We start from the raw sequence: 13472 nt of genomic DNA on the forward strand, positions 1-13472 counted from the left end.
GATAATTGGTGAGGAACAACTGATTTGACGGGACACCGCGCGACGAACTTTCTGAACCCCCCCGGGAGCACGTTCCCCCCTCCCGGACACGTGACGTGTCGTCGGCTTTAGATTCGACGGTTGACGCCGGCGCTCGTGCACCCCGTGGTCGGCTGTCCGCGTGCTCGCGTGCAGCTGTGCGTGCAGAGAGTGTTCGCGAAGCTGGAGAAGGTGGGCGCCATGATGGAGGAGCGGCGCATGAGCCTGTGCAAGCTGACGGCTCGGCACGCCCGCCCTGTGCAGCCCGTCGCCCCGCAGCCCGAGACGGTGCCCGAGCCGCCCGCCCAGCCCGCGACCAACGGCTCCCCGGGTGCGCACCACTCGCAGCAGCAGCAGCACCACCCGCAGCAGCAGCAGCACCACCAGTAGCACCACCACCAGTAGCACCACCAGTAGCACCACCACCAGTAGCACCACCAGCACCACCAGTAGCACCACCAGTAGCACCACCAGCACCACCACCACCAGTAGCACCACCAGCACCACCAGCAGCACCACCAGCACCACCACCAGCACCAGCAGCACCACCAGCAGCACCACCAGCAGCACCACCAGCAGCACCACCAGTAGCACCACCAGCACCACCACCACCAGTAGCACCACCAGCACCACCAGCAGCACCACCAGCACCACCACCAGCACCACCAGCACCACCAGCAGCACCACCAGCAGCACCACCAGCACCACCACCAGCACCACCAGCACCACCAGCAGCACCACCAGCAGCACCACCAGCAGCACCACCAGCACCACCACCAGCAGCACCACCAGCACCACCAGCAGCACCACCAGCAGCACCACCAGCACCACCAGCAGCACCACCAGTACCACCACCACCAGCACCACCAGCAGCACCACCAGCACCACCAGCAGCACCACCACCAGCACCACCAGCACCACCAGCAGCACCACCAGCACCACCACCAGCACCACCAGCAGCACCACCAGCACCACCACCAGCAGCACCACCAGCACCACCAGCAGCACCACCAGCACCACCACCACCAGCAGCACCACCAGCAGCACCACCAGCACCACCAGCAGCACCACCAGCACCACCACCAGCACCACCACCAGTAGCACCACCAGCAGCACCACCAGCACCACCACCACCAGTAGCACCACCAGTAGCACCACCGCAGTAGCACGGACATTACAATCCTTTATCAATCGACTGCCGGACGAAGGCCTCCAAAAGCCTGTTGGCCATGGGAGTTGTTTGACCATACTTCACCACGTCGGTCAGCGCGCAACCCACAGGACCGGCTCGGACATCGCTCGCCACTGACTTTAGCCACGATGGTGAATCGAACTCGGTCCGCCGGGTTTCATGGCACAGTGCACCACCGCTGCACCACTGCACCACCGCTGCACCACCGCTGTACCACCGCTGCACCTCCGCTCCATAGATTATAATTACGAGGCGCGTTGCATTCACAGTGCCCGGCCTTGGCGGTGAACCCAGCACCCCGCGGAGGAGGCACGTCAAGCAGAAGTCGGCACCCAAGGTATCCACGCGCCCCCCAAGAGCCTCGCTCCGTGCAGCTGCACAGCGGTGGCTAGGAGAGTGATCACCCCCCCCACCACTCCCCCCACTTCGCGCAAGAAGAGCTCACGAGTGTTGTCGCATCGCATCGACGCCACAAATCTGGCTGTCGCCTGATGAAGCTGGCTGTGATTACTGGCGAAACGTCGTACTCGGATTGTAAATGTTGTGGATTGGCTCTCCAACACACCAGCGTGCTGTACTAGTATATTACACTACACACTACACTATACACTACACTATACACTACACTATACACTACACTACTATACACTACACTACACACTACACTATACACTACTATACAATACACTATACACTACTATACGCTACACTATACACTACACTATACACTACACTACTATACACTACACTATACACTAGTGCTGTACTAGTGACGAATTGGCCACGTTCTGTTTACGTGACAACCCTTACTAGTTGGCTGTGTCGGGTGGTAGCGGGTTTAATGACACATTTATATATTTACGTGATCTAACCAAAAAACCTGTATTATGGATGACGAGGAGATGTTATCTACCTCACCTGGTATGCAGGAGGGCGTGGGTTTGATGCTGACCCTGACGCCTGCTCCTGTATATTTGGAGTTTGCGTGTCTCTCTCTCTCATCATCATCACGGCGGCTAGGAGATGTTAACTACCTCGCCTGGTATGCAGGAGGTCGTGGGTTTGATGCCGACCCTGATGCCTTGTTGTATATTTGGCGTTGCGTGTCTTCTCCCCATGGTCGTGTGGATTTTTCTCCAGGTCCTTAAGTTTTTCCTTCCACAATTAGAAACACGCGTTTAGAGCCTTTGGCTACTGCCATGAATTTCCACGCGATAAGCCACGTCGTTGAGCTATCTTTTGTAGCCAGGCCACTACTGAAAAAGAGCTACATAGCACAGTGGGCCTTACCTGGTAAAATAAAAAAGCTTTAGTTTAGTTTAAAAGTTTAAACAAAACTTATCAAAGTTTTCAGTGAGTGTCTTTTTAAAATAAAAATGTGGTAAATGTGTACGCAATGGGCAGCACTTTCTTCGTTAGCAGTGACATAGCGGAAGAATATTACGCTGTCCTCATTCACGCTTTTCAATCAACTCTATTTTCCCTGCCCACTGGGTCGCAGCCAGGGGTCACCGTGGCTAGCCGAGGTCAAATGCTGTGTAGACCAATCACCGTTTATTAAACACTCACTTTTCAACAAACCGTTTTTTTTTTCAAATTTTCTTGCTGTGGTTTTCACACCTGATGACGATTGCTTGTGTTGCAATCGAAACGTCGTGAGAATTTTATTGTTTTATTTTTTCTACGTGACTTTACCGAAATAACCAAGAATATGAATCCCTGCAGTCACGAAAGCTTCAAATCGAAATTTAAACCCTGTTTTCATTCGCAACTCGTTCACTCTGCCGTGAATGCGTTGCCGGCGGTGGCGGTTGCCGTAATGTTGCCTTGGCGTGTCGCAGCCTTTAATGCAGAGGAGCGATGTGTTCGCAGATCGAGGTCGTGTACGAGAACAGCCAGGGAGGCGTCTGCCTGCCGTCCGTCCCCATGGAGAACGAGGAAAACCTGACGCTCCACAGGAGGTGTGGCTTATCTCTCACTCTGTCGACTTCTCCCTTCTCTTTCCTGTTACGTTTTCGTTTTGCCCACGCATTACATCCTTGACCCTGCTCCCGCTTAATCCTAGCCCACCACCCCGTGCGTCATGATGCTAGGCTGTCTGTGTTTCAGCCTACGGCGCGTTTGATCAGCGGTGAAAGCTGCCCCTTATTTGTCTTGCTTGCCGCAGTCACATCATGACGGAGCTCCTGGAGACGGAGAGGGTCTACGTGGAGGAGCTGCAGACAATACTGGAGGTGAGCGTTGTCTCCTGAGCAGGACAAACGTCCCTCGCGGCGGTCGATGAGCTTGCACCAACCGGGGGGGTCTTTCGAGGAGCAGTCCTCAAGCATCGCCGCCATTGCGCGAGTGACATCGTTGATGGCGGCGGGGGGGGCATCAACAGGTGGCCATGGCGACAAGCTTGACTGCAACTTTCAAGTATTTTTAATGCTTTCCAAGCAAGGTGTTTATTCATGCGTTCGCTCTGCCTGTACGTTGGTAAAGGGCAGGGGAGTGTCTTGGGTGGCAGGCGCTGATGACGCCTATAACCGTTATCCGATGTGAACACGGCTTCAGTAAATATTTTTGCGTATTGCTGTTGGGGACTTGGCCTCTTGAAAACCGGGCCACGCGAATCAAAGCGTTGGCCAAAAACAAAAATAGGGGCTCAAACGAGAACAAAATAACGGTTTGGAAATGTGCAAATGCATTTTTTCCCTTCTTTTGTACGACATTTGTGGAGATTGCACATCGATGTCGAGATTCGATATCCATTCCGACTGCTTAGGGGGAGCAGCCGCGTGGATTTGTTTCGGATCGCCCCCTTTGAATGATCCGATTGGAGCGGTCGTTCACCGTCTTGAGATATCGCACCACCACCACCACAGTCACAGTCACGAGCTGGACTCTCGTTAGATTGTCCACTCGTGGGGAAAGTGTCCCACATCTTCCACGGAGCGTCCGCATTTCGACTCGAGGAGGACCAGGATCTTCCTCGGTAGGTCAAATCCTGCTTGGAGGATTGTGGCGTCGCTGATGATATGCATTTTGTCCTGGCAGCTACCCACCGGCTTCCGTACCGCAACTTGTTGTCGCATACAAAGACCCATGTCCGAGAGCACTCCGCACTCCGTCCGCACTCGTGATTTTATTCGTCGTTTGAAAATTGTTGGCAAGCCGGGGCGGCCAGCCCGCTGTTCAAAATAGCTTTAGTTATTTTCAAACGTCTTTGTACCTTCGTCTTTACTTGGTTGATGTTAAATGTTTTCCGCCTTTCCACGCAAAGCGCCCTGAGAACGATTGTTTAAGCGGGCTTTATAAATAAATATATTATTACTTCCCCCTTCCCCCTCCTTGCTTTATACCCAGATGCGTAGCATTTGGGACTGGCGTTCACGGATGTATGTATGTTCATGGCTAACCGTAATCAGAGGCGCGGGGGAAAGACAACAAACTATGGGTCTCTGTGTGAGTCTATGGGTCTCTGTGTGAGTCTATGGGTCTCTGTGTGAGTCTATGGGTCTCTGTGTGAGTCTATGGGTCTCTGTGTGAGTCTATGGGTCTCTGTGTGAGTGTCTATGGGTCTCTGTATGAGTCTATGGGTCTCTGTGTGCGTCTCTGGGTCTCTGTGTGAGTCTATGGGTCTCTGTGTGAGTCTATGGGTCTCTGTGTGAGTCTATGGGTCTCTGTGTGAGTCTATGGGTCTCTGTGTGAGTCTATGGGTCTCTGCGTGAGTCTATGTATGTTGAACTCCTTTTGCAACATATGTGGCCAACCGTGCTAATCGGAGGTGTGGGGGGAAGGATTTTTCTGTAGCCCGCCCCCTCCTCGCGTCCCAGTTCGTGCTCCGTACCGGAACTCCTATTGAAATACCGTAAAATTTTTTTTTTTTTAATGATTGTCAACAAGCCTAGCAGAAAGTTTTGGATAGAGGTGAGAGTGACGATGTCACTTCCTGTGGGGGTGGTCCAGGGCTACGCGGACGCCATGGAGACGGAGGAGATGGCGGCGCCCGTCCCCGCCGGCGCCAGGGAGAAGAAGGACGTCCTGTTCGGCAACATGGCCGACATCTACCACTTCCACAGCAGGTGGTAGAGCCATTCTCCGTCCACTGCTGGATGAACACTTTTTTTTGCTTGCCTTCTTTGCCCCACTGCAAATGATCCACAGCCATGGCCGAGATGCACGGCACCTGTGGCAGTTTCTACATGAACCTGGCTTGGGCCTTTCCTCGGCTGACTCGTGCTAAAGTCAGCATAGTTACACCTCCGCTTATAAATGAAGGTGCCTCGGAGCGCTTTACATATAATGCAGTTTACACGTACGTACGGCCAACAGTTGAAATGTATGAAATACAATACATTTGGTGTTTAGTAAAAAAGCAATGTTACCCTCTGAAATTTAATTGTTACCTCGTAAGAGATTATGCAATGCTGTAACGAGTTGGTGAAAATGAAGGAATAAGATGGTAAGAGCTGATAGATAGACATCTCAACCCCTTGCAAATGCACTGACCTAGAGAACATCAAACGTTGGTCTAACGGTTCTAACCGATTGACGTTGGTTCAACGTTAGTCCAACGGTTCCAACCGATTGCCAATGTTTCTGGCAGATATTACCAGAGCATGTTTTTGTTGTTTGCATGCTCACCACAAGTATGTGTGGTTAATGCAGAAATGATTCTTTGCAAAAAGTTTGTGTTTGGTGTTTTAACGTCTTAACACAACTGTTTTATAGCCAGAAGGGGTAAAACCTATTCTTATATTTAACACGTATGTTTTCGTGACCAATATCATCCATAATAGAGGTTTTGGGTTAGATCGCGTAAATATATAAATGTGTGGTCACCACATCTACGCCTCTATGTAAGGAACAAAACAGGTGGACTTCTCCACAAATCTGGATGTCGCCTGATGAAGCTAGTTGTAATTACTTGCGAAACGTCGTACTCAGATTGTAAATGTTGTGGCTTGGCTCTCCAACACACCGGCGTGCTGTACTAGTATATTACACTATACACTACACTATACACTACACACACTACACTACGATACACTATACACTAGTGCTGTACTAGTGACGAATTGGCCACGTTCTGTTTACGTGACAACCCTTACTAGTTGGCTGTATCGGGTGGTGGCGAGTTTTAACGACACATCTACATATTTACGCAATTTAACTAAAAACAAACTCTATTATGGATCTATTCTTATACAGTAAAACCTTGGATTGCGAGTAACTTCGTCTGCGAGTGTTTTGCAAGACGAGCAACATTTTTAAATAAATATTAATTTGATAAACGAGCGAGTTCTTGCAATACGAGTAGTACGCGTATACGCTTTGTCTGCCGAGCGTCACGTGATCACAACTGATATACGAGTGCTTTGATATACGAGCGCTTTGGATTACAAACACGTTTCTGGAACGAATTATGCTCGCAATCCAAGGTTTTACTGAATGTTGATACTGGCAAAGGAGGTTCCAACGATGTAATCAAACTTAGTGGGTGCATTCCGCGAGGAGGTGTTCGCTAACGGAGCTCCGCACTTTTGCTGCTGCTGCTGCTTCAGTGTCTTCCTCAAGGAGCTGGAGGATTACACGGAGCGGCCGGAAGAGGTTGGGAGTTGCTACCTGAAGCGGGTAAGGTGGTGGCGTAGGAACTACATTATCAGTGGCGTAGTGACTACATTATCAGTGGTGTAGTGACTAGATTATCAGTGGCGTAGTAACTACATTATCAGTGGCGTAGTGACTACATTATCAGTGGTGTAGTGACTACATTATCAGTGGCGTAGTGACTACATTATCATTGGCGTAGGAACTACATTATCAGTGGCGTAGTGACTCCATTATCAGTGGTGTAGTAACTACATTATCAGTGGCGTAGTGACTCCATTATCAGTGGTGTAGTAACTACATTATCAGTGGCGTAGTGACTCCATTATCAGTGGCGTAGGAACTACATTATCAGTGGCGTAGTGACTCTATTATCAGTGGTGTAGTAACAACATTATCAGTGGCGTAGTGACTACATTATCAGTGGTGTAGTAACTACATTATCAGTGGCGTAGTGACTACATTATCAGTGGCGTAGTGACCACATTATCAGTGGTGTAGTAACTACATTATCAGTGACGTAGTAACTACATTATCAGTGGCGTAGTGACTACATTATCAGTGGTGTAGTAACTACATTATCAGTGACGTAGTAACTACATTATCAGTGGCGTAGTAACTACATTATCAGTGGTGTAGTGACTACATTATCAGTGGCGTAGTGACCACATTATCAGTGGCGTAGTAACTACATTATCAGTGACGTAGTAACTACATTATCAGTGGTGTAGTAACTACACTATCAGTGCTGTAGTAACTACACTATCAGTGGCGTAGTGACTACATTATCAGTGGCGTAGTGACTACATTATTAGTGGCGAAGTGACTACATTATCAGTGGCGTAGCAACTACATTATCAGTGACGTAGCAACTACATTATCAGTGGCGTAGTAACTACATTATCAGTGACGTAGTAACGACATTATTATTGGCGTAGTAACTACATTATCAGTGGGGTAGTAACTACATTATCAGTGGCGTAGTGACTACATTATCAGTGGCGTAGTGACTACATTATCAGTGGCGAAGTGACTGCATTATCAGTGGCATAGTAACTACATTATCAGTGGTGTAGTAACTACATTATCACTGGCGAAGTGACTCCATTATCAGTGGCGTAGTGACTACACTTAGTGGAGTAGTGACTACATTATCAGCTCAGGGTGTGTGGCGATCGGTCAGGTGGGGCCCCAATATTTGATTAGCGCAATTTGCGCCAAACGTTCCTGCTCTAATTAAATTTAAATTAAACGTGGAAACCAAAATTAAAGCATTATCATAAACAAATAAATGTAAACGGAATTCTACATAAGTGTTGTTGTTCTTTTACACGGCTGTTGAAAACAAATCACGTGGTGGTTGTCAAGGGGGGCCCCCCCCCCACCCCCCCCCCCCCACTCGTAGCTTTGGCCAACAGGGGGCAGGGGGGGGGCTATCTGAGTAAGGGTCGCCACGGTGGCGAGATGTTGACTCCCTCGCCTGGTATGCAGGAGGTCGGTTTCGATCCAGACCCTGATGCCTGCTGTATATTTCGGGTTTGCATGTTCTTTGCCTCCAAACCTTTGGCGTCTACAGCGCCGCGTTGGTCGCCACGGACGTAGCGGCAATGGTGTCACGTGGTCAACAGCGGTGTCACGTGATCAACAGCGGTGTGACGTGATCAACAACGGTGTGACGTGAACAACGGTGTGGCGTGATCAATAATAGTGTCACGTGATCGATGGTGTCACGTGATCAACGGTGTCACGTGGTCAACAGCGGTGTGACGTGATCAGCAGCAGTGTGACGTGATCAATGGTGTGGCGTGATCAATAATGGTGTCACGTGATCAACAACGGTGTGACGTGATCAACAACGGTGTCACGTGATCGATGGTGTCACGTGATCAACAGCGGTGTGACGTGATCAGCAGCAGTGTGACGTGATCAACGGTGTGGCGTGATCAATAATGGTGTCACGTGATCGATGGTGTCACGTGATCAACGGTGTGACGTGATCAACAGCGGTGTCACGTGATCAGCAGCGGTGTGACATGATCAACGGTGTGGCGTGATCAATAATGGTGTCACGTGATCGATGGTGTCACGTGATCAACGGTGTCACGTGATCAACGGTGTGACGTGATCAACAGCGGTGTCACGTGATCAGCAGCGGTGTGACATGATCAATGGTGTGGCGTGATCAATAATGGTGTCACGTGATCAACAACGGTGTGACGTGATCAACAACGGTGTCACGTGATCGATGGTGTCACGTGATCAACAGCGCTGTGACGTGATCGCAAGTTTTGGTTGTGCGGGGGACAATCCGTTGCCCTCTCCGCTGCGTCCCCCGTGCGTGTGCAGAAGGAAGATTTCCGCATCTACGAGAAGTACTGCCAGAACAAGCCGCAGTCCGAGACGCTGTGGAGACAAATCTCCGACGCGCCATTCTTCCAGGTGTGTGTGTGTGGTATGTGGTGTGTGTGTGTGGTGTGTGTGGTGTGTGCGTGTGTGGTGTGTGTGTGTAGTGTGTGGTGTGTGTGTGTGTGGTGTGTGTGTGGTGTGTGCGTTGCACGCGCGTGTGTGCGGGAAGTTGTTGTGTCATGGTTTACGCGCCGCGCCAGCTGCTACGCTCGCAGCCAACATCGGTGACGAATGTGTGGACCGATCCTGGGCCTTCCCTGGGTCGACTCGGCCTTAAATGAGGCATTCATGCTCTGTGTCAACATGTAAATTGGGGAGACAAAGGCGGCCGGGCGTGGTTTCTGACCACCCACACACCCTCTTGGGCATACGGGTCTTAACATGCGCTCGCTCTTAACAGCACTTGCCTCCGAAACGTCGTGAATTTTATTTTTTTGTTTTGTTTTATTTAACTTTCATTAATTTTAATGTTTTACCTACGTGACTTTACCGAAAAAAACCTAAGAATATCTGTTAAAGGTTTTACGGGGAATCTTTGTCTGCGCGTCCCATTAACCCGCAATGGCTGGGCTGCAGCTCGCTAAAGTCACCGCACATTCTGCGGATTACCGGACGCAACTCATTCCCCCGTATTTCGCATTAAAAGTCGTGTGTGAGTCTGACAATCGGGTAGCTTTGCTTGTACGCTGTGAGTGTGTGCGCGCGTGTCTGCGTCGTGTCTGCGTCGTGTGTGCGAGTGTGTGTGTGTGAGCGTGTGTACGACCAGAATTGTCCAAACTTTATTGTGACGCCGGGCACGAGTTCCGGGGCTTCTTGCCGTCAGGAAGCGCCGAACGATCCACAAAATACGGCACTCGCCCCCCCTTCCCTGACCTGCTGTGCCGGCTGTCCATCATGGCGGTGGTGGAGGTGGTAGAGGGAGGGAGGGGAGCATCCCTCCTTTTTGTGTTCGTCTCTGTGCGCGTGCCAAACACCGCGCGCGCCGTCCGTCTCGCCGGCTGCCGCAGGAATGTCAGAAGAAGCTCGGCCACAAGCTGGCGCTGGACTCGTACCTCCTGAAGCCCGTGCAGCGCATCACACGCTACCAGCTGCTGCTCAAGGTACGGGCCCTCTCTTCCCCACGTGTTGCTTGACCCTTGACCCTTGACCCCCCCCACTCCCCCGCGTCCCTCCGCCGCGACCCATCGCAGACGACGAGGATGACGACGACGATCACGATCATCACGACGACGATCACGACGACGATCACGACGACAATGACGATTACGTTGATGATGATGATGACATCGACGGCGATGACGACAAGGATGACGTCGACGATGACATCGACGATGACGTCAACGATGACGTCGACGATGACGTCGATGATGACGATGACGGTGACGACGAGGAGGGCGGCAACTTTGGTGTGTGTGCGTGCGTGGTGCTGCGGCGGTGCAGGAGCTCCTGAAGGGCACGAAGGACGTGCAGCACGCCCTGGAGCTGGAGGAGGCCCTGGCCAGCATGCAGAGCCTCCTCAAGTCCCTCAACGACTCCATGCACCAGATTTCCATCACCGGATACAAGGTGCACGCTCGTTATTGATCGTCGGCTCCTGAGCGCTGGTTGAGTGGAAAATCACTTGGGCTTTTTGTTGTTGTTGAGAATCATGACAATGGAGCTTGCCCTGTCGACATTGATGTTGATGACGGTGATGTTGATGATGGTGATTAAGGTTGATTACGGTGATGATGATGGTGATGATGGTGATTAAGGTTGATTACGGTGATGATGATGGTGATGATGGTGATCATAGTGACGATGGTGATGATGGTGATCATAGTGATGATGGTGATGATGGTGATCATAGTGATGACGGTGATGATGGTGATGATGGTGATCATAGTGATGATGGTGATGATGGTGATCATAGTGATGATGGTGATCATAGTGATGACGGTGATGTTGATGACGGTGATGATGTTGATGACGGTGATGTTGATGATGGTGATGATGACGGTGATGATGGTGATCATAGTGATGATGGTGATGATGGTGATCATAGTGATGACGGTGATGTTGATGACGGTGATGATGTTGATGACGGTGATGTTGATGATGGTGATGATGACGGTGATGATGGTGATCATAGTGATGATGGTGATGATGGTGATCATAGTGATGACGGTGATGTTGATGACGGAGATGTTGATGATGGTGATGATGATGGTGATGATGATGATGGTGATGTTGATGATGGTGATGATGGTGATGATGATGATGGTGATGTTGATGACGGAGATGTTGATGATGGTGATGATGGTGATGTTGACGACGGCAGTGTTGATGACGTCAACGACGACGATGACTACACCAGGGTAAGTGGCCGTCCGTAACGTGAAAAAAAAACGCTTCCAGGAAGCTCGCCGAGATATCCCCGCGGCCTAAAACAAGGATTGCGATTCGCGACTGTTGAACGACGAACCGGTTTCCACAGGGAAACCTCCTGGAGCTGGGCAAGCTGCTGATGCAGGGCTCCTTCAGCGTGTGGACCGACCACAAGAAGGGCGCCAACAAGGTGAAGGACTTCCCGCGCTTCAAGCCCATGCAGCGGCACGTCTTCCTCTACGAGAAGACGCTGCTCTTCTGCAAGCGGCGCGAGGAGACGACCGAGGGCTACGAGAAGACGCCCTCCTACGGCTACAAGCACTCGCTGCAGGTGCCGGGTCGTTCGCCCCCCCTCGCCCCCTCCCCTCGCCCTCCCTTCGCCCCCCCCCCCTCGCCCTCCCCTCGCCCCCCCCCTCGCCCCTCCCTCGCCCCCCCCCCTCGCCCCTCCCCTCGCCCCCCCCCCTCGCCCTCCCCTCACCCCCCCCCTCGCCCCCCCCTCGCCCCCCCCCCTCGCCCCCCCCTCGCCCTCCCCTCGCCCCCCCCACTCGCCCCCCCTCGCCCTCTCCTCGCCCCCCCCTCGCCCCCCCTCGCCCTTCCCTCGCCCCCCCCTCGCCCCCCCCTCGCTCCCCCCCTCGCCCTCCCCTCACCCCCCCCTCGCCCCCCTTGCCCTCCCCTCGCCCCCCCACTCGCCCCCCTCGCCCCCCCCCCCCCCCGCCCCTCACCCCCCCCTCGCCCCCCTCGCCCCCCCCCCTCGCCCTCCCCTCGCCCCCCCCCTCGCCCCCCCCTCACCCCCCCCCTCGCCCCCCCCAATCGGCGAATGGGCGCTGAAAGTTTCGCCAGTGAGGCCAGAAATTCCAATGGCCTCTCTCTTTCTCGCTCTGTGTGTTCCCGTGAAAAGCAGCATAGGAGTGTGCTGAACTTCTTTCGCACCGTACGTAGCCAACCATGCTACTCTGAGGTGCGTGGGAAGGACAGCAAACTATGGGTCTCTGTGTGAGTCTGTGGGTCTCTGTGTGAGTCTGTGGGTTTCTGTGTGAGTCTGTGGGTCTCCGTGTGAGTCTATGGGTCTCTGTGTGAGTATGTTGGTCTCTGTGTGAGTCTGTGGGTCTCTGTGTGAGTCTGTGGGTCTCTGTGTGAGTCTGTGGGTCTCCGTGTGAGTCTATGGGTCTCTGTGTGAGTATGTTGGTCTCTGTGTGAGTCTGTGGGTCTCTGTGAGAGTCTGTGGGTTTCTGTGTGAGTCTGTGGGTCTCCGTGTGAGTCTATGGGTCTCTGTGTGAGTTTGTTGGTCTCTGTGTGAGTCTGTGGGTCTCTGTGTGAGTCTGTGGGTCTCTATGTGAGTCTGTGGGTCTCTTTGTGAGTCTGTGGGTCTTTGTGTGAGTCTGTGGGTCTCTGTGTGAGTCTGTGGGTCTCTGTGTGAGTCTGTGGGTTTCTGTGTGAGTCTGTGGGTCTCTGTGTGAGTCTGTGGGTCTCTTTGTGAGTCTGTGGGTCTCTTTGTGAGTCTGTGGGTCTCAATGTGAGTCTATGGGTCTCTATGTGAGTCTGTGGGTCTCTGTGTGAGTCTATGGGTCTCTATGTGAGTCTGTGGGTCTCTGTGTGAGTATGTGGGTCTTTGTGTGAGTCTGTGGGTCTCCGTGTGAGTCTATGGGTCTCTGTGTGAGTCTATGAGACTCTGTGTGAGTCTGTGGGTCTCTGTGTGAGTCTCTTTGTCCCTCTGAGACAGCAAACTGAACACAAATATCAGTTCTAAAGAAATGCGTCTTCAATCTAGATCAGTGGTTCTTCCTAACCTGGGGTGCATTGCATTCCCTGGGGGTGCGCGAGACGCGGCCGGATTATTTTAGAAGGCAAATCATCGCAAACACAAATTAAGCGCGGACAACTTAAGTCGCAACTC

At 52.1% G+C, this 13472-nt stretch overlaps 1 protein-coding gene across 8 annotated transcripts in view; it reads left to right on the top strand.

The window, feature by feature from the left end:
* Nucleotides 1-13472, top strand: part of LOC144950095 (guanine nucleotide exchange factor DBS-like) — a 105456-nt gene that overhangs the window by 71171 nt on the left and 20813 nt on the right. For all 8 annotated transcript variants that reach the window (XM_078880137.1, XM_078880138.1, XM_078880140.1 and 5 more), the window contains exons 13-22: nucleotides 175-349; nucleotides 1480-1547; nucleotides 3083-3171; nucleotides 3378-3444; nucleotides 5162-5277; nucleotides 6760-6829; nucleotides 9152-9244; nucleotides 10219-10311; nucleotides 10652-10777; nucleotides 11688-11909. In XM_078880137.1, the coding sequence (XP_078736263.1) occupies nucleotides 175-349; nucleotides 1480-1547; nucleotides 3083-3171; nucleotides 3378-3444; nucleotides 5162-5277; nucleotides 6760-6829; nucleotides 9152-9244; nucleotides 10219-10311; nucleotides 10652-10777; nucleotides 11688-11909 (1119 nt within the window). The remainder of the gene's footprint in view (nucleotides 1-174; nucleotides 350-1479; nucleotides 1548-3082; nucleotides 3172-3377; nucleotides 3445-5161; nucleotides 5278-6759; nucleotides 6830-9151; nucleotides 9245-10218; nucleotides 10312-10651; nucleotides 10778-11687; nucleotides 11910-13472) is intronic.

The sequence above is a fragment of the Lampetra fluviatilis genome, chromosome 56 (assembly GCF_964198595.1).
Source record: "Lampetra fluviatilis chromosome 56, kcLamFluv1.1, whole genome shotgun sequence".
NCBI lineage: Eukaryota > Metazoa > Chordata > Hyperoartia > Petromyzontiformes > Petromyzontidae > Lampetra > Lampetra fluviatilis.